Source organism: Rhinopithecus bieti, unplaced genomic scaffold (genome assembly GCF_001698545.2).
Source record: "Rhinopithecus bieti isolate Rb0 unplaced genomic scaffold, ASM169854v2 scaffold_4544, whole genome shotgun sequence".
NCBI lineage: Eukaryota > Metazoa > Chordata > Mammalia > Primates > Cercopithecidae > Rhinopithecus > Rhinopithecus bieti.
This window is the reverse complement of record NW_016804383.1, coordinates 536644-555953: the sequence shown is the minus strand read 5'-3', so window position 1 is coordinate 555953 and position 19310 is coordinate 536644. Positions and strand designations below refer to the sequence as shown.

General features: G+C 48.5%; 3 protein-coding genes across 9 annotated transcripts in view; 1 reads left to right on the top strand and 2 right to left on the bottom strand.

Annotated features, from left to right (window-relative positions):
* The window catches only part of CCDC200 (coiled-coil domain containing 200), a 10175-nt gene extending 3602 nt beyond the window's left edge, over positions 1–6573 (top strand). The window contains exons 2-5 of one of the 3 annotated variants that reach the window (XR_001884603.1): positions 1067–1434; positions 2054–2112; positions 4072–4231; positions 6488–6573. Coding sequence is in view for 1 of the 3 variants with exons in the window: in XM_017867680.1 (XP_017723169.1) it covers positions 1134–1434; positions 2054–2112; positions 4072–4098 (387 nt within the window). In the remaining 2 variants the exon portion in view is untranslated. Of the gene's footprint in view, positions 1–1066; positions 1435–2053; positions 2113–4071; positions 4250–6487 lie in introns of those variants that run through there. The other 2 variants (XR_001884602.1, XM_017867680.1) reach the window with 2 other exon arrangements.
* On the bottom strand, positions 5650–14317 carry TMEM106A (transmembrane protein 106A). 5 transcript variants are annotated; one of them, XM_017867677.1, is made up of 9 exons: positions 14047–14317; positions 13681–13846; positions 12832–13063; positions 11739–11802; positions 9723–9876; positions 9077–9217; positions 8926–8969; positions 8354–8407; positions 5650–8017 (listed from the first exon to the last, which is right to left on the bottom strand). In XM_017867677.1, exons 3-9 carry the CDS (start codon positions 13040–13042, stop codon positions 7867–7869), a joined length of 819 nt encoding a protein of 272 aa, XP_017723166.1. In that variant the 5' UTR covers positions 13043–13063; positions 13681–13846; positions 14047–14317; the 3' UTR covers positions 5650–7866. The 5 variants fall into 5 exon arrangements, with proteins under 5 accessions (XP_017723166.1, XP_017723164.1, XP_017723167.1 ...); XM_017867675.1 differs by having other exon boundaries at positions 14147–14317; XM_017867678.1 differs by having other exon boundaries at positions 5650–7987; positions 14147–14315.
* A 63-nt stretch (positions 14318–14380) lies between these two features.
* Positions 14381–19310, bottom strand: part of NBR1 (NBR1 autophagy cargo receptor) — a 41645-nt gene continuing 36715 nt past the window's right edge. The window contains exon 20 of the mRNA XM_017867637.1: positions 14381–16151. Within this exon, the coding sequence (XP_017723126.1) occupies positions 15978–16151 (174 nt within the window). The 3' untranslated portion in view covers positions 14381–15977. The remainder of the gene's footprint in view (positions 16152–19310) is intronic.

The following is a 19310-nucleotide window of genomic DNA, read 5'->3' as shown; positions in this document are numbered from 1 at the left end:
TGAGACAGAGTCTTGCTCTATCACCGAGGCTAGAGTGCAGTGGCATGATCCCAGCTCATTGCCACCTCCGCCTCCCGGGTTCAAGCAGTTCTCCTGCCTCAGCCTCCTGAGTAGCTAGGATTACTGGCACCTGCCACCACGCCCAGCTAATTTTTGTATTTTTAGTAGAGACAGGGTTTCATCATGTTGGTCAGGCTGGTCTTGAACTCCTGACCTTGTGATCCGCCTGCCTCGGCCTCCCAAAGTGCTGGGAAGACAGGCGTGAGCCACGGTGCCCAGCCCGGCATGCATTATATTTTTATTTGGCACTGCTATTTCAAAGCACTTGTAAGGTTTAAAAGCACCCTTGGGCTATTAGAAAAATTACTCTGGGAGGCTGAGGTGGGAGGATCGCTTGAGGCTAGGAGTTCCAAACCAACCTAGGCAACATAGGGGGACCCTGTCTCTACAGAAAATTTAAAAATTAGCAAGGCATAGTGGTGCATGCATTTGGTCCAAGCTATTCAGGAGGCTGAGGTGGAAGGATTGCTTGAGCCTGGGAGGTTGAGGCAGCAGTGAGCCAAGATTGCACCACTTACTGCACTCCAGCCTGGGCAACATAATGAGACCCTGACTCTATTTAAAAAAAAAAAAATTAACTGGGCATGGTGGTGTGCACCTGTAGTCCTAGCTACTTGTGAAGCTGAGGCAGGAGAATCACTTGAGCCCAGTAGTTCCAGATTACAGTGAGTCATAATCATGCCACTGCACTCCAGCCTGGGTGACAGAGTGGGAACCTGTCTCTAAAAAACAAAACAAAACACAGGACATTTGCAGGGAATTATTCTTTATCCTCCAGCACTAAAAACTGCTTTCTGTGCTGAGCTCTCAAGTGAGGAAGCAGGTGCTCGAAGACAGTGCTATTTCCTGGGCTGGGGCTGTGCTACGGGTGCTGTCACCCAGAAGTCATTGTTGGGTGTTACAGTGGGTGAGGGAGACAGCGTAGGCCCAATTTCAGCCTGCAGCTCTAGGAAACAGAGACCACTGCCACCTATACTTCTCTACTCACTTGCCTTGTTCCCTGAAGTTTCTCTGGCAGATGGGTGATTGGGTGGGGAGAGGAGGATGCCACTTGCCCGGGGGCTTCTTGCCAGGAACTGAAGAAACACCAGGAGGAAGAACAACAACTGGAGAAAAAACTCCAGCCACCTAAGAAGTCAAATGTGCCGCAACCACCAGTGGCGAAATTGTGGACATCACGGGAGCAACAACAGCCATCACAGCAGCAGCCATCGGTGCAGCCAACATCGCAGCCACCGCCACAGCCATCACCACTGCCACAGGCACAGGCGCGGCCAGGGCCACAGCCACCACCTCAGCCAACACAACCAAGTGCTCAAGCCCGTTGTACTCAGCACACCTCCAAATGCAATCTCCAAGATTCCCAAAGGCCAGGTCAGCAGCCTACTTCAGTGGGAATCTATTAAGCTGGAGGGCAATCTCTGTATGAACAACAGATTCCAGGGTGGGCAGAAAATCCTTACAGACTCTGGACTGGAGCCTGGGAGTGGGAGGTGGTGAGGAGAGGAGCCCTTTGCTTCCATCCCAGCCCTGTAGTGCAGAATCCGTATCCACTACCCTACCCTCTCTGACTCTCCCAAGTACCGTCGGCCTTTAATGCCTTGCTAATCAACTCCCTCTGGGTGGGTTTATGCCAACCTACGGCTGCAAAAGAGCCTTCCAACTTCTGCAGAGAGTGGCTGAGAAAGTTGGTGGCCCTTCTTCCAGAGTGAGTGTGACAGAGGAGGTAGGGGTGATCAGAGGGTGGGACAGGAGTTGTAGGCTTATTAACAGATATATTGACCCCTGTGAGGTCTGGAACAGGGAACCACAGCACAGCTTCCTAGTTGAGAATCTTCAGGAAGGGCTCAGTCTGTGCCCTGTCCCAGGTAGGAGCCTGTCCTCACGCACCCCCATCACCCCCTGGGTCACCAGACACAAGCAGTCCAGGCTTGTAGTGTTCCATCCTTGGAAAACTGCTGGATGAGTAACCTGTACTTTGTTTCATCATCAGGTCTCATGAACCCATGCCAATCTAGCCCCATCAAAAACACTGGGTATTCACAACTCAAGGTAAGACACAGACACAGACCCTGAAAGACAGACTCTGGGTGACTGAGTGTGTGTGTGTGTGTGTGTGTGTGTGTGTGTGTGTGTGTGTGTGTGTGTAGTCCAGAGAAACCTCCTTAGCAGGAGTAAGGGGAGGAGATTAGAATTATTTCACATTACTTCTGGACGGTCTATTCCTCTATTCTTTGCCCCCATTAAAAATGTTTTGGTAGGAAGCTGGGTGCTGCAGTCCTGGCTACTTGGGAAGCTGAGACAGTAGTACTGCTTAAGCCCAGGAGTTCAGGTTCCGACTGGGCAACATAGTGAGATCCCATCTCAAAAAAAAAAAAAAGAAAAAAAAATGAAAGAAAGCCAAGTGTGTGGTGGCTCATGCCTATAATCCCAGCACTTTGGGAGATCAAGGTGAGAGGATCGCTTGAGCCCAGGAGTTTGAGTCCAGCCTGGGCAACAGAGTGAGACTCGGTCTCAATAACAACAAACATTTTTAAAAACTAGCTGGCCAGCCGGGCACGGTGGCTCACGCCTGTAATCCCAGCACTTCGAGGCAGGCGGATCATGAGGTCAAGAGATCAAGACCATCCTGGCCAACATGGTGAAACCCCATCTCTACTAAAAATACAAAAATTAGCTGGGTGTGGCGGCATGTGCCTGTAGTCCCAGATACTCAGGAGGCTGAGGCTGGAGAATTGCTTGAACCCAGGAAGAGGAGGTTGCAGTGAGCCGAGATCGTGTCACTGCACTCCAACCTGGTGACAGAGTGAGACTTCGTTTAAAAAAAAAAAAAAAAATAGCTGGGCATGGTGGCACACACCTGGAGCCCAAGCTACCTGGGAGGCTAAGGCGAAGATTGCTTGAGCCCCAGAGGTTGAGGCTGCCGAGTGGTGATCACACCACTGCACTCCAGCCTGTGCAACAGAGACCCTCCCTGAAAAAAAAAAAGAGGAAAAAATGCCTGGGTATGGATGGCCTATTGCTCAGCGCTATCGATAAAATGAGAATAATAGATGATACAACTTCCTCAACAGAGGGGGCATGAGGACTGAATATGGCAATTATTAATAAAGGAAAGGGGCCAGGCGCAGGGGCTCATGCCTGAAATCTCAGCACTTTGGGAGGCCAAGGTGAGCAGATTGCATGAGCTCAGGAATTTGAGACCAGCCTGGGCAATATGCTGAAATGCCATCTCTGCTAAAAATACAAAAAAATTAGCTGGCTGCGGTAGGGCGCATCTGTAGTCCCAGCTATTCAGGAGACTGAGGCAGAAAAATCACTTGACCCCTGGAAGTGGAGGTTGCAGTGAGCCAGGATCACACCACTGCACTCCAGCCTGGGTAAAAGAGCGATAAAAATAAATAAATAAATAAATAAATAAATAAATAAATAGATTGATAAAGGAAAGAGCACTAAAAGCACTTAGCTTGGAATCCAGCTCACTGTAGGCCATCAAACTCAGGATGATAACCTTTTTTTTTTTTTTTCTGAGACAGAGTCTCACTCTGTTACCCAGGCTGGATCTCAGCTGCACTCCACCTGCAACCTCCACCTCCCGGGTTCAAATGATACTCCTGCCTCAGCCTCCCGAGTAGCTAGGATTACAGGCATATACCACCACGCCTGGCTAGTTTTTGTATTTTTAGTAGAGATGGGGTTTCGCTATGTTGGCCAGGCTGGTCTCAAGTGATCTACCCGTCTCGGCCTGCCAAAGTGCTGGGATTACAGGTGTGAGCCACCGTGCCTGGCCTGGATGGCAACTCTTAACAAGAATATATAATTGTGCAAGGCATTAGAAAGGTGTCTCTGACAGAGGTGCAACAGATGAGAAAACCTGATGCTAGCACTTCTAGGATGAAGACTGGGCTGCTACATTTCACTTTGATTCCTCTGGCCTCACAGGATTTCACACAGTGTTCTGAAACCAGAAGCTGCTAATTTGTTTTGTTTCCCATCTTTTCCTCTTCTCAGTCTACCAACTACATACAGCAGTGGTGACCCAGAGATTGAACCCAAGACCCCAGTGGCCATCCCCAAAATGCAGATGAGCAGCCACATCTTCTCAGCATCCAGCAACATCTCCAGTTCAAAAGCCACCCACTCTAGAAGAGGAGGCTTCCAGGAATAAAACGTAATTTTTTTCCTGGGAGGAATCACAGCATTGGTCAGCTTTATGAGACAGAGATGAGAGGAAGCAGGCAGGAGGACTCACAAAGGGGTTGGAGAGGGTGGAAACAGAGTGGAAGGCAAGTTTATGTTTCTCTAGGCAAAGCCAATGGGAGAACTGGGTCTTGGGTCCCCTGCAAGTATGCAACTCCTACTACTATCACTACCTGCCCTCATTCAGCAGTGATAAGTCTGTCAGGGGTTTCAGTTTATGACTGTCACTGGAGCCATCACTCATTCCCCCAAGCACATGCTTACTGAGATATAGCCTGGGGAAGGAGGGGTCGCATCACATCAGAGCAGGCCTGCAGCAGCAGAAAGTGGTTGCAGGCAGTGATGCTCCCCACCTCCAAGCCCAGTGCAATGTCTGGCCTACAGTGGGTACTCAGCTGTCAAATGGACGATGGGGGCAGGGATGGAGAGAAAGAGGTTGGAGGAAAGCGGGGGCTATAGCCTCAGGAACATGACACTTGACCCTAGGAAGGGGAGGGAGGTTTGCCTTCTAAAACCCACAGCCCTCTTCCTTCCTGGCTCTCAGCCTCTCCATCTAGCGACAACCAAGAGATTCACCAGCCCAAGGTGAAGGAGTGGGCAGGGCTGGGAGACCCTGGGTGTTAGACTTCAGGAAGGTGCAAGCCCTGGGAAGGCCTTTCTTCCTCCATGCTGAGAACGGCTGCCTCAGTCACCTCAATCACAAGCCCCATCCAAGGGATTAGCTGGGTATTTCATTGTAGCCTACATAGCATTGCCTTTGGTCTGAAGGGGCCATTTCAGTGCAACCCACGAAATTTCCTGATGACAGCAGCTGGGGAAGATAACGGGATGGTGGGGAAGATAACAGCACAGAACAGGAATAGTAAAATTGGAAGAGACTTTAGAGATACACAATGGGAGCAAGAGGGAGAGAGTGAGATCCTGTGAGCAATCTCATGGAAAACAGAAGGGCAGGACATATCATCAGCAGCCCAGAGGCCCGGGGAAGAGACCTTGCTGTCCGTTGGAACATTAAGAAAACAGTTTCGGCCAGGTGCGGTGGCTCATGCCTGTAATCCCAGTACTCTGGGAGGCCGAGGCGGGTGGATCACTTGAGGCCAGGAGTTTCAGACCAGTTTGGCCAACATGATGAAACCCTGTCTCTACTAAAAATACAAAAATTAGCTGGGTGTGGTGGTGCACGTCTGTAACCAAAACTACTCAGGGAGTCGAGGCACGAGAATTGCTTGAACACAAGAGGCAGAGGTTGCACTGAGCCAAGATCACGCCACGGCACTCCAGCCTGGGTAACAGAGTGAAACTGTCTCAAAAAAAAAAAAAAAGAAAAGTTTGTGAAATAAGGAGTATCCTAGGGAGTATTCACTAGCGCCCTTCCCACTCCCAGGAGACTTTTTTGAATATTCTTAAGTATAGTTTATTGAATACAATATAAATACTTCACATTTGGCAGTCTATACACAGCAGCTCCAGCCTGGCTTCCCTGGCTCTTGCCAGCACCACCTTGACCTCAGCTTGGAGACAGCACAGTCTCCTTCCTTCCCCTTGTTCCCCTAGCCAGCTAGTTACCAAGTTCTGTCACCACTTCTCCCTCTCTCCATGCATCCTACTTCAAATTTAGCTTTCCCTGCTCATCTTTTTCTTTTCTTTTTTTTTTTTTTGAGACAAGAGTCTCTCTCTTGTTGCCCAGACTAGAGTGCAGTGGTATGATCTTGGCTCACTGCAACCTCCGCCTCCCGGGTTCAAGTGATTCTCCTGCCTCAGCCTCCTGAGTAGCCAGGATTACAGGTGTGTGCCACTATGCCCGGCTTTTTTTTTTTTTTTAAACAGGGTCTTGCTAATGTTGCTGCTCTTGTTAGACCTGAACTCCTGGGCTCCAGAGATCCTCCCACCTCAGCTTCCTGAGTAGCTGGGACTACAGGTGTATACCACTGCACCCAGCTGTAAGACCAAGCCACCTTTAATGAGCAAATATCCTTCCTATTCTGCTAAAGTACAGAAACCTTTCTACCAGGAGCCAGTGGGAAACCAGGGGTTATCTGGGGCTTAGTCCTAGCTGAGTGACAGGAAAGGGAAGGTCTAGACCAGTCCCTGCCGATGTGCTGCTCCACATTGTCAAAGCCCAAGGAGAGACGAGGCCTCTGGGACCAGAGTGGGCCCTGGTGCTAAGGTGGTGGTGGAACAGAACCCAGCAGCCTCAGCTGGATACTGATAGCTTCATCTCCTGCAGGCTTTCAGATGAGAACAGCTGGGCCCACCGTTTGACCTGCCTGTGTCTACTCACATGGGCTCAGGATGTGGACTTAGAGGCTCTCCTTCAATAAATATCTTATACAATGATTCTGCCTTTGGCTCTGTTTTTCCTGTGCAGACCCACAGAGTGCCAGGTGCCTCCCTCCCCTCCTCTACTATTTTGGCTCCCGCTATGAAGAGAATAGTGAAACGGCTTTATAGAGAGGAGAAGCTTTAGCTGGAGAACAGTTCTGTCTTCCTAGGAACCAGGGACAGTCAATAACCAGAAAGGACAGAGGGCTAAAGGGCCTTGGCTAATCTCTCAGATGGGTGGTAGACAAGTTACCAGAGAGAAGCAGACTATCACTTTTTCACATGGTCAAAGCAGACAGGCACAGGAGAGCATCTATGATCCCCAGAAAGTCCTTGGAGATGGCACTGGATGTCCCCAAATTTTCTTATCAGAGAGTAGAAAACTTGAAAAGGGTCTCTTTTTTTTTTTTTTTTTTGAGACAGAGTTTTGCTCTTTTGCCCAGGCTGGAGTGCAGTGGCCTGATCTTGGCTCACTGCAACTTCTGCCTTCCGGTTTCAAGTGATTCTCCTGCCTCAGCCTCCCGAGTACCTGAGATTACAGGCACGTGCCACCACACCCAGCTAATTTTTGCATTTTCAGTAGAGACAAGGTTTCACCACGTTGGCCAGGCTGGTCACGAACTCCTGACCTCAAGTGATCCACCCGCTTCGGCCTCCCAAAGTGCTGGGATTATAGGCATAAGCCACTGCGCCCAGCCGGCAGGTCTATGTTTTAAAAGCCAGATAAAACTACAGCTCTCACCCCATTCAGACAGGACGGCCAGCCCTGATGGAGCTGGGGTGAAATGGCCCCTTCAGACTCACCAGGTGCTCAGTACAGAAAGGCCAGGTGCCACTCCAGGGAATCTAAGGTGCCTCAAGAAGATGCCAGGTCAGATTTTCCTGAAGAAAGACCAGTCAGGCACAGTGGCTCACATCTGTAATCCAAGTGCTTTGGGAGGCCAAGAAGGGAGGATCACTTGAGCCCAGGAGTTCAAGACCAACCTGGGCCAACAGTAAGACTCTGTCTCTACCAAAAAAAAAAAAAAAAAAAAAAGACTAACCAAGGGCAGAATCTGATAGCAGCCCCTGAAAGAATCTGGAGGAAATTGGAGGATATGAGTGTGTGTGTATGAAGTTAACTTCAAAGCAAGCTTCCTGTGCTGAGCGGGTGGGAGGTAAGGGTGTGATGAAGCAGGGCTTCTCCTTTGGCAAAGCCTCTGTAGTCCTTCCTTAGTCACCAGGCAGTTGTGGGAGATATAGACCAGGGTTGCAGGTGCCTGGAGTACAGGGATAGCAGACAGGTCATGGTGGGTGAGGGGTCAGCTGGTGGGGCACCGATGCGTTTCCTCGGCAGTCCACATACTCATAGCTCTGGAAGACCAGCTGCTCTGAATGGCTCAGGTATGAACAGGTCAGGGTGCCCCTGGAGAGGAAGCAGGCCTTGTTGCCATGGCTGGAAGGAAAGTGAAAGCTCTGGCCCCATTATACTGTCTGGGGATGGCGAGTTGGGGGCTCCCTCATTTTCCCTTCCCTCTGGCTCCCCACTCTGCCAAGGTACCTGGGACAGCTGCCCCACCTGTTTTCCAGCAGCTTCCAGACAGCCCTATGCCTCTTGCCCCTAATAGTTTATAGGCAAGGTGAGACTTAGAAAAGGGGCTAGACTTGCTATTCCCAAGAGCCAACAAAGATTTATGGGGTCAGCTTGCATGACTCTGCCCAGGAGGTGGAGCTGAGTGAGACTGAAGTCAGAAGTGAGAGCAGGGACACCAGAGCTCCAAGCTCTACTTACTGGATGTGCAAAAGCACATGGTGGACTTTGATTTTCAGCCAGGTACAGATTTTGCTGAGAGAGAAGAAAAGACAACGTGGGACCACGTGTCACATGGAGCAGCCTGTCAGATCAGAAGATGCCTGCAGGTCCCAGTTTCCTTACCCCACACAACCCCTTCCTTCCATCAGGTGCCCCCAATATGCCACTTCCACCCTTTCCCACCCTTCAGGTCAGTGTGGCAGCGTGGCTGCACTATCACTCTGACCTCCACTCACTTGGCCCAGGCATATGCTGGACCCCTCCTCAGGAGAAAAACAAAACATCCATCTTCCTCAGCAATGCAGGCTGAAGAGCCCAAGGTCACATATTGTAAAGATTAACCAAATTCCAGCCTGTTTTTCATTCTAATCAAGGTCCAAACAAGCAGAGGCTGGGGACCCTGAACCTTTGCTTATTACATTCTTGGCCATGGGAGGGCAGTCCAGATGCTGGCTGAAGAATCTGCTAAGCAATCAGGAAAGCTGGTGGGTATTAAGTGGGTTCCTAAGCCAGGCAAGCGGCTAGGGAAGAAGAGATCAAGGGGTACTCACTACATGTTTTCATCCGGTATCTTGGTGGCTACTGCGTAAAACATCTGTCAACCAAATGGGCACAAGGTTAGCCCCGACTCCAGTTGCCCCTTTCCCACCACCACACATCCACATGCTGGTGGGCAGGGCTGGCCAGGGAGAGGGGAGTCACCTGTTCACTGGTCAAAGGGCCAATGTGTAGGAGAAGGTTGTTGGAAACCTGCCCCACCACAAGGGATAGGTGCAGAACTTCGAGGGTCAGCTGTGTCACCGTAATGGGGTAGTAGTTGCCATTGGAGATGTTTAAGACATTCTGGGGATGAAGACAAGGGAAGGGAGGAGTGAAGATGGCCCATCCTGAAGAAAAGCCAAACAGTTGCAAAAGCCTGCCTGTCTGGCCTAAGCCTCATCTACCATGACAAGCTTCAGGTGCAGAGGACCAAAACCAGGAGCCCCTTGGAGGGGCATTGAATGGTGAGGGATCTTTACGAAGTTAAGCTGGCTCAGGATCCAGGCCCACCCTGTATGACTTCTTACCATTCAGTCCTGTCCATCCAGAGAGTCTCAGGCACTGTCACCCCACTCCACCCCTATGATTTATCTATCTGGTCCAGATTCTGACCCCTTACTGTGTAGAGTCCCAACCTTTACCATCTGTCATGGAGCTCATGGTTGCTCCTACTTCTCTTCAGGCTCCCAACACCCTTTGGGTGCCATAAGATCCCTGGCTTCCCATGCCCAGGGTCACAACGCTGGACAAAGGTTACAGTGAAGTATTGCTGAGAAGGGAGGGTTGGAGCCCAAGGGCACCCACCCACCGTTACGTTGAGGTAGATATCAGTCTCATCAAAGGCCACCGTGGAGGAGTTGAGGCCTGCAGGCTGCACAACGACGGACCGGGGAAACAGGAAAAAGATGATGAAGGAGGAGGTCACCAGGCAGATGAGCACGGCCAGGAACACAAAGAGCTTCCTATGTGAAAGCAGGACCCAGGATGGAGGAATGGAAAAGTCTGAACACCAAGGAAACTCGGGGAGGAGGTTCAGACACTCCTCTCCATATACCAGGCTTTCCCCTGCACACTACCCCAACAACATTTAGCTCCCCAGATGTGGCCCGGAATGAGTAGGAGCACAGGATTGGCAGGCAGGCAGGCAGCCTGGTTTCCACTCCCAGCTATCTGTTCCCATTGACCCAATAACATGGAGCAGCCCACTTAATTTCCTTAAGTCTCAGTTTCCTTGTTGGTAAAAGGCAGATAATTGTACTGACCTCATAGAATTTGTTATCGGCTAATATATGAAAAAATACTAATCACAGGTCCCTGCACATGGCAAAAGCATGATGAATGCTAGTTATTATCACTAGAAAAAATAAGTCCATATTTGGAAGTTCTGAATTTTAACATTCAGAACAGGACACTATCCATCCAATTCAAAATTCAGATACGCATTCAAGAGATAAGTACTTTGTTAGTATCTTATGATGGGCACTGCTAATTTTTTTTTTTTTTTTTTGAGATGGAGTCTTGCTCCGTCACCCAGGCTAGAGTGCAGTGGCGCGATCAACCTCCCGGGTTGAAGAGATTCTCCTGCCTCAGCCTCCCAAGTAGCTGGGATTACAGGCACCTGCCACTGTGCTCAGCTAATTTTTTTATTTTTTAGTAGAGATGGGGTTTTGCCATGTTGGTCAGGCTGGTCTCGAACTCCTAACCTCAGGTGATCCGCCTGTCTTGGCCTCCCCAAACTGCTGGAATTATAGGCATGAACCACCACACCCAGCCTGATTTCTTTTTTTTTTTGAGATGGAGTCTTGTTCTGTCACCCAGGCTAGAGTGCAGTGGCGCGATCTCAGCTCACTGCAAGCTCCGCCTCCCAGATTCACACCATTCTCCTGCCTCAGCCTCCCGAGTAGCTGGGACTACAGGCGTCTGCCACCACACCCAGTTAATTTTTTGTATTTTTAGTGGAGACGGGGTTTCCCCATGTTGGCCAGGATGGTCTCGATCTCCTGACCTCGTGATCCGCCCACCTCAGCCTGCCAAAGTGCTGGAATTACAGGCATGAGCCACCGTGCCCGGCCATGCCCAGCCTGATTTCCAATTCTGGTATAGTGGGGTGGCGGAGAGGGTTCGGCTTGGTGGTGACTCCCAGGTTGACACCAGGACCTTGGGAGGAGGTTGAGGGAGTTCCATGTCAGATGGACTCAGATCACAAACACGGTAGGCCCCAGGGCTGCCTGAGGTTCTGAAGTATCCCAGAACAGCGGACAATAGGTTTTTCACCTCTATTGGGAGAAAAACAAGCAAGTCTGAACTGCCTCAGCAAGGGAGGTGCTTAAGAAAAATAATGTTTTCAAATCAATTGCAGCCAGGGCCACACGCTTGTTCCCTCCTTCCTGGGAGGACTTGCAGAGCTACCAGATCCTTCCTGTCTTGGAGAGGGTGCCATGCTTCCTGGAAGCAGTGATGCTTAAGGAAGGCCACCTGGTGTCCTCAGGTGACATCTACTGCTGCTGCTTTTTTCTTTTTTTTTTTTTGTAGAGATGGGGTTTCACCATGTTGCCCAGGCTGGTCTTGAACTCCTGAGCTCAAGTGATCTGCCTGCCTTGGTCTCCCAAAGTGCTGGGATTACAGGTATGAGCCACCACACCCGGTCCAGGAGCTTCTAAATCAGGAAAAAATTCTCGGACGTAAGGAGCGGGTACCTCTGAGGCTCAGGCTTTCTATGGAAGAACTCATAGGAATAAATTAGGGGGGATCAAAACAGGGGAGACAAAGGGAGCAGCCCCCATGGGCGATGGCTTGTGGAGCTGAGGGAGGAAGAGGGGCTTACGTGTGCTTGGGCTTCAGCCTCTGGTCCCCATAGGGGATGAGAGCCACCAACTGCTTCTCCAGCTCTAGAGAGAGAGAAGGTGAGAGGGAGGGCAAAGATGCAACTGTGACAAATATTTCCTGTGCCAGCCTCCCAGAAGCACGCCTTCACCCACACCATAGAGCAATGTTTTTTTTTGTTTTTTTTTGTTTTTTGAGACGGAGTCTCGCTCTGTCACCCAGGCTGGAGTGCAGTGGCCAGATTTCAGCTCACTACAAGCTCCGCCTCCTGGGTTTATACCATTCTCCTGCCTCAGCCTCCCGAGTAGCTGGGACTACAGGCGCCCGCCACCTCGCCCGGCTAGTTTTTTTTGTATTTTTTAGTAGAGACGGGGTTTCACAGTGTTAGCCAGGATGGTCTCGATCTCCTGACCTCGTGATCCGCCCGTCTCGGCCTCCCAAAGTGCTGGGATTACAGGCTTGAGCCACCGCGCCCGGCCAGTTTTTTGTATTTTTAAGTAGAGACGGGGTTTCACCATGTTAGCCAGGATGGTCTCGATCTCCTGATCTCGTGATCCACCCGTCTCGGCCTCCCAAAGTGCTGGGATTACAGGCGTGAGCCACTGCGCCCGGCTAGAGCAGTGTTAGAAGCATGCCGCCTCTGCCCCAGAGCAGAACCGGAAGCACTGGACTCTGCTACCAAAGTTGGCAGCTCAGCTTTGTCATCTCTAGAATGGAAGTGAGATTTCCACTAATAGGTATGAAGAATCTCTGAAAGTCACCAGCAAATCAGAGATGCCCAGGATCTTCTGAAATGTAATTTCTAACTTCCTGAACTGAATGAATCCTAAGACATACAGTGTTGCTTAGGAGCACAGTGGCTAGAGCCCCTCTTTCCCACAAGGGGCTGGGGAATACAACCAGGGAAGGAGGGCAGGTTTTTGCAGGGAACCCAAGGATAGTTAAGTATCTCCCTGGCCAGCCTGAGACTGGGAGGTCAAGAGCTGAGAGCAGATCTAACCCCATCCAAGGAGACTCAGAGGGGTTGCCCCAGGCCAATAGGCTAAGAACTTTCCCTGGACTCCAGGCTATTTCCAGAGCCGTGGGCCACTCACCTTGGGGAATCCTGCCACTGCCCTGGCAGGTGGGACAAGTCACAAAGCTGGCACCAGCAGTTCCTTCACAAGGCACACAGGAACAAAGAGACTTGCTGCTACCGGTGCTGAAGTAGCTGACAGCCTGGCTGCCAATGGCTGGATTGGAGGGCAGGATTGACTTGTTCTCGTCCTCCCGCCAAGAGCCCAACTGTGAAAACGTCTTACCCATTCTTCGGAGGCAGGGGTTTCACTAATGAGAAAAGACCAAAGTTCAGTGCTAAGCTTGTTAGCACTGACGCCAAATGTAATTTTGGTTTGAAGTTCTCAAGACTGGCAAGGAGCCCTACCACAGTTTAAGCAAGCTCAAGTCTAAAGAAGATAGGGTGTGAAAAACTGGGTGGTTACATGGGACTTTCAGAAGTCTCAACGCATTTCAACTCCTTTCATTATTTTAAAAGAGACCAATCTGCCTACAAAAGGGAAAACAAAAGAAAAGCAGAAGTTATTTCACTTTAAGGAACTTCCATAAATGATTGTCAGAGCATTTAATTTTTCTCTGGAAAAGTTGCTGAGCTGTCATTCAGTTCAAGGGAAGGAAGTTGGATAGGGCAGAAAAGAGATTCTTTGAAACAAGGAGAGAAGAAGCCAGACTGGTCACAGGTGTGGTTAAGACCCCTATCTAAAGAAGCCCTGGGAGAAAGCAGACACTGCTTTCTGAGGCGGGGTAAGAAAGCCTGAGGTCATAGTGATACCAGGGTCTGTCTTTCACTAGGAAAAGTCAAGGCTAAATCTGGACTCTCTGTGGCACAACGAGGCCGGCAAGTGAGCCACACAGATCTTTCTGGGCTAAAATATTGCGAGGCTCACCTGGTTCAGGTCTGGGATCCCAGGCTCCTCAGCTGCACGAGGGCAAGACTTCTGAAGTGCGTCTTTGGGGAGAAGGGCCTCTAACGGCAGAGTGGGCTGGACTGGGCTGAGCTGGGCGGTCGTAGGGAGGAGAAACACGGCCTGGGGCCGGCAACCAGCCGGAGTCCTAGGGGAAAGAATGTGCCGCACTGGAGAGTGGGGATAGTGAGGACGCTGACCTCCCCGAAGGGCCAAGCCGATTCCTGGGCTACAGGGGGGCTCTGCCAAGGGGCCGACCCGGTGGGCGCGGACGGAGAAGGTGTGACTTCATTAAGGGACGATTTGAAGCCCCACCACACACACCGAGAGGCCGTTAGTCAAGCTTACTACGCGTGCAGGGGGCGCCTGTGTGTTGGGCGAGGCGGCGGCAACAGGTGTCTTGACCTCCGAAAGGTAAAGTAAGTAGAGTGTCTAGGGAGGGTCTTACCCGCGGACGACTGCAGCGACAGAAACGGCAGCAAGCAAAATCGAAAGTGCGAGAGCGGACACTCCCCTCAAGCTTTGACTCAGTGCTCAGGGAAGTTCCGCCCCAGCCCCTAAGGGCCCACCCCCTCGTCCCCCGGACCGCCCCTTCGCCACGCAGCAGCCAGAGACGCTCCCAGCTCTTCAAACATTACCCGAGGGCCCGGACGCTGCTTCCGCAAGGACTGGCCAGTCCGGATAGGAATTTCGAAGAACATTTATTTCACCATTCTTTAGGTGGTTACAAGTACAACGGAGGACAACCCGGGCCCTCCTGGCCCTCGACTATAAAACTCCGATGGTCAAGACAGGTCCCGCCCATCAATCCAATTACACACACCCTGCCACTCCACCTTCTGCCCGGAAGCCCTGATTAAAATGTTTTAAATAATGAACGGTCTGGTTGGCTTGCAGTTTGAATCCTGGTTTATTTAAGTAGCATTCAGGAGTTATACTGTAAATAAACATCATTATGGCTAATGACTAATTAAAATCACCATTCATTACAAATACCAACCAGGTTAGATAATACTATTTTAACTATCTTTTCCCCCTTCAGTCTGGAGTTCATATTCTTCCTTTTCTGCAAGTCATTTTCATGGATAAAATATTTAGCATTTTTTGTTACCTCTTCCTTCACCAACTGTACTCAACTCCCTTCTGTAAACAGAGTGAGAACCTGGGTCCATGGACAAGCTCCTTCCCACTTATCTTGGGGTTAAACCAAAACTTTTTCAGCAACTTTGCCCCCATCCAAGCTTTGCACAATACCAGCTGCCTCTTCCTGTTCTAGGCTTTCTAGGGCTGGATACCTCTGAACGGATTTCAAGCATTAAGGAAGTCATCAGCATTTCCTATACCTCACACACACTCATTTGCCCACCCTGAACTTTACTGACATTAATTTAGGAGCCTGCCTTTTGCCTTTCACATGTTTCTATTTCCCCCACTGTACTGTAAAATAAGATCTACCCTGACATTAGGAAAAAAGATAACTGTTAAATTTACTTTTCCCTTTAAATAACAGAAGGATTTTTTCCTTTTCTACAAGATTAGCAAAATATTTCACACTACCTAAATTTTTTCCCTTAAATAAAAATGTATGCAAAATTACTATAATAGACATTGCTCAATAGGTGCTGGTGGGTTTATCAGCACACTCTTCCTCCTTTCATTGAAATGCAGAGATTCCCTTGAAGTTGGGTACTCTTGAATGCACCATGGAGTCTTTAGAAAGCAACGGTGCCAATTATTAAGTCTTGCAGGAAAATTACTTTCTCCTTGAGAGAGGAAGAGTAACAACATTTCTATCATGCTCTGGGTGTTATTTTAATGCCAAATAGCTATGAAGCTTGAGCTGGGTTACAGAAATTATGAGAATAATTCTTAAAAACAACTTACGAGGTTAATGTCTTTCAAAACCTGAAAATTAACAGATATCCCCATAAAAAATCCACATTAATCAAAGAAAAACACTCAACTTCAATAAAAGCAGAAAGAAAAATGGTTCTATATGAAGTTGAAGTTATAGTTGTCAATGCACTAAAATAGTTTTATCCAAATCAATTGAAAAACTGTCTTCATACTATTCATCCAATGTCTAAAGTGAAAATTCAAGTTCTGATCTTTAACTTGCTCCCCAAAATACTATAACAAGTATTGTCTTGGTAACTCAACGATGGGCTCTACACAGATTCATCAGATTAAAAATAAGCAAGGGCTTCTACCCCATACCCCAATGACAGAATAAAGATCATCTCTGAGCAGCAGGCAGTTATTTAATACAAGGTCACTCCTCAATAGCGTTCGCTGTACCAGTCATTGTTGTTTATCTGAAGAAGTTCTGTCACAACCTGCAGGATATTGTAACTGTGTTTCTTCAGCAGCCGTAGGTTCAGCTGCCTGTCACAGAATCCCATTTCAAAGAGATGGGCCATCAGGGCTGCGGTCTGATCTTCAGAAACTATTGGCTGTGTAGAGACAAGCAAAGCAAAAAATAAAAAATTAAAAAATTAAAAAACTATATAATTTAAATGTTTATTTTATACATTTGTATCATCTTGTAAGCATATTAGACTTTCCAGATTTATTCAAAGTACTAGGTAATTAGATTCAAGGCTATGGCACTCCTGTGTACTTGATACCAACAGTTCCGACTGGGAAGACCCTGTTTTAGATTAGTTATGTGTGTACTTGAAGGAGGAGAAAAGGGAAACCGGGGAGCTAATGAACTACTTAGAACTAGGAGAATGCTTCATGGGGAACTTTCAGGAAGAAGCATTTTTCAGCCAGATGAAGGAATGACAGCAAGCCCCGGAGACCCTGTGAACATAAATGTAATTGTGATGATGGGGCAAGTATGAGCAAGATAAAAGTGTATTGAAAGATGCTATGGGAAATTTTGTCAGATATGCAGGAGCTGGACAAAAAAAAAAAAACAAAAAACAAAACCGCTTGGGAAATTACAACCTGGGAAGGCTTCTTGATTTTTTCTCCTCCGAAAGAATAGGTAAGAAGGGCTGGGTGCGGTGGCTCACGCCTGTAATCCCAGCACTTTGTGAGGCCGAGGCAGGCAGATCACGAGGTCAGGAGATCGAGACCATCCTGGCTAACACGGTGAAACCCCGTCTCTACTAAAAATACAAAAAATTAGCCGGGCATGGTGGCAGGTGCCTGTATTCCCAGCTACTCAGAAGGCTGAGGCAGGAGAACGGCATGAACCCGGGAAGTGGGGCTTGCAGTGAGCTGAGATTGCGCCACTGCACTCCAGCCTGGGCAACAGAGTAAGACTCTGCTCAAAAAAAAAAAAAAAAAAAAAAAAACGAATAGGTAAGAGGAAGTTAACATTCATTCATTCAAGCCCTGTGGTGGAAGCATTACCTTCCTAAATCCTTAAAACGCTTGTTTTTTTGTTGTTTTTTTGTTTGTTTTTGAGACAGGGTGTCACTCTGTTCCCCAGGCTGGTGTGCAGTGGTGTGAACACAGTTTATTACAGCCTCAACCTCCTGGGCTCAAGTGAACCTCCTGCCTCAGCCTTCCAAGTAGCTGGGACCACTGGTCCGTGCTACCACACCTGGCAAATTTTTAAATTTTTTACTAGAGATGAGGTCTGTGTTGCCCAGGCTGGTCTTGAACTTCTGGGCTCAAGTGATCCTTGAACTCTGATCTCCCAAAATGCTGGGATTATAGATGTGAGCCACCTCGCCTGGCCTCTGGTTCTGTTATTATCATAATTTCACAGACTGGGGATACTGAAGCTGTATAGCAGAAAGATTATTAACTTTGGAGGCAGACAGGCTTAGACTCAAACCCTAATCTTCCATTTACTAACCAACTGTGCTATTGATTACTTTATGAACTGAAGATATATCATACCTCCTACTTTGCAGGGTTGTTGAGAAAGTATGTAAAGATGAGAACAGTATGCAAACATGTTAAGCATTTCCCTCCACACCTGATTCCACTGTTCCCTTCTACCTTCTTTTTTTTTTTTTTGTTGAGACGGAGTCTTGCTCTGTCACCCAGGCTGGAGTGCAGTGGCCAGATCTCAGCTCACTGCAAGCTCCACCTCCCGGGTTCACGCCATTCTCCTGCCTCAGCCTCCCGAGTAGCTGGGACTACAGGCGCCGCCACCTCACCCGGCTAGTTTTTTGTATTTTAGTAGAGACGGGGTTTCACCGTGTTAGCCAGGATGGTCTCGATCTCCTGACCTCGTGATCCGTCCGTCTCGGCCTCCCAAAGTGCTGGGGATTACAGGCTTGAGCCACCGCGCCCGGCCCCCTTCTACCTTCTTATTTCAGAATAGATTATCCATCCTCCTTTGCAGGTTAATGGCATGTACCTTGCATTGTATCTCATTACCTCTCACCACTTCAAAAATCTTTCTCCATCTCCAATCTGTCTCTCATCTTTATTGTTAACCTCTTTCACTACTGGCTTGCCCATCTCTAAAGTCTCACCCAACTTTAAAAATGTTTCCTCTTGTCTTATGTATCCTAGCTTCTGCCTGCTGTAGCCTAGCTATTTGAAAGTGTGGCATACTTCCACTCTCAAATTCCTCACCACCGGTTCGCATCTCTCTGTAGCATCTAACACTGTTGCCCATGTCCTCCTTATTAAAACAACCTTCCCTAAGTTCCAGCATAGAACTCTCTCTTCATTTTCCCCCTAGTTCCCAGTTTTCTTTCAGAGTATTCCTTTCCCTGATCCTTAAAGGTTGCTTCTTGCTTTCCCCATTATTCCTGCAACACCTCATCCCATCAGATGGCTCCTGCTATAATCTGTAGGCAAGTGACTCTCAAGCCTGTATCACCAGGCAAAATCCCTCCCCTGTGATCTTGATGGATACAGTTAGACTGCCATATCTGTGGGTTCCTCATCTACGGATCAATCAACTAAGAACTGAAAATACTTGGGGAGAAAAAAAGGAACACGTACAGACTTTTTTGTCATTATTCCCTAAACAATACAGTATAACAACTATTTATGTAGCATTTACATTGTATTGGGTATTGTAAGTAATGTAGAGATGAAATATATGAGATGGGCTGGATGCAGTGGCTCAAGCCTGTCATCCCAGTACTTTGGGAGGCTGAAGTGGGAGGATTGTTTTGAGGCCAGGAGTTAGTTGCCCTGGGCAACATAGTGAAACCCCATCTCTTCAAAAATATTTTTAAAAAATTAGCCAGGAATGGTGGTGCCCACCTGTAGTCCCTACTACTCAAGAGGCTGAGGTGAGAGGATTGCTTGAACCCAAGAGTTCTAGGCTGCAGTGAGCTACGATCTAGTTACTGCACTCCAGCCTGGACGACAGAGCAAGACCCTGTCTCTAAAAAACTAAAACTAAACAAGTAAGCAAGCAGATATGCCTAGGTTATATATAAATACTGCACTATTTTATATAAGGGACTTAAGCATCTATGGATTTCAGTATCCCATGGGGGGTCCTGGAGTCAACCCCCATAGATACTGAGGGACAACTATATATCCAGCTGCACTCTGGATATTTTTACCTTTCCCTGGATATGCCACAAACTCAACATTGTCCAGCAAAACTGACCTAGTTCTCTTCTGCTCAAATACATCCTTCCCAGCATGTCTTATCTTTTTTTTTTTTTTTTTTTTTTTTT

Bases quoted from the DNA above. Each gene is read 5' to 3' on its own strand.
- TMEM106A (XM_017867676.1), bottom strand. From the start codon at position 13,042: ATGGGTAAGACGTTTTCACAGTTGGGCTCTTGGCGGGAGGACGAGAAC. The intron at 8,970-9,076 runs GTGACTCCCCTC...TTTGGTTGACAG, and splicing joins GCCCTTTGACCAGTGAACAG to ATGTTTTACGCAGTAGCCAC. The intron at 8,408-8,925 runs GTGAGTACCCCT...CTTCTCTCTCAG, and splicing joins ATACCGGATGAAAACATGTA to CAAAATCTGTACCTGGCTGA.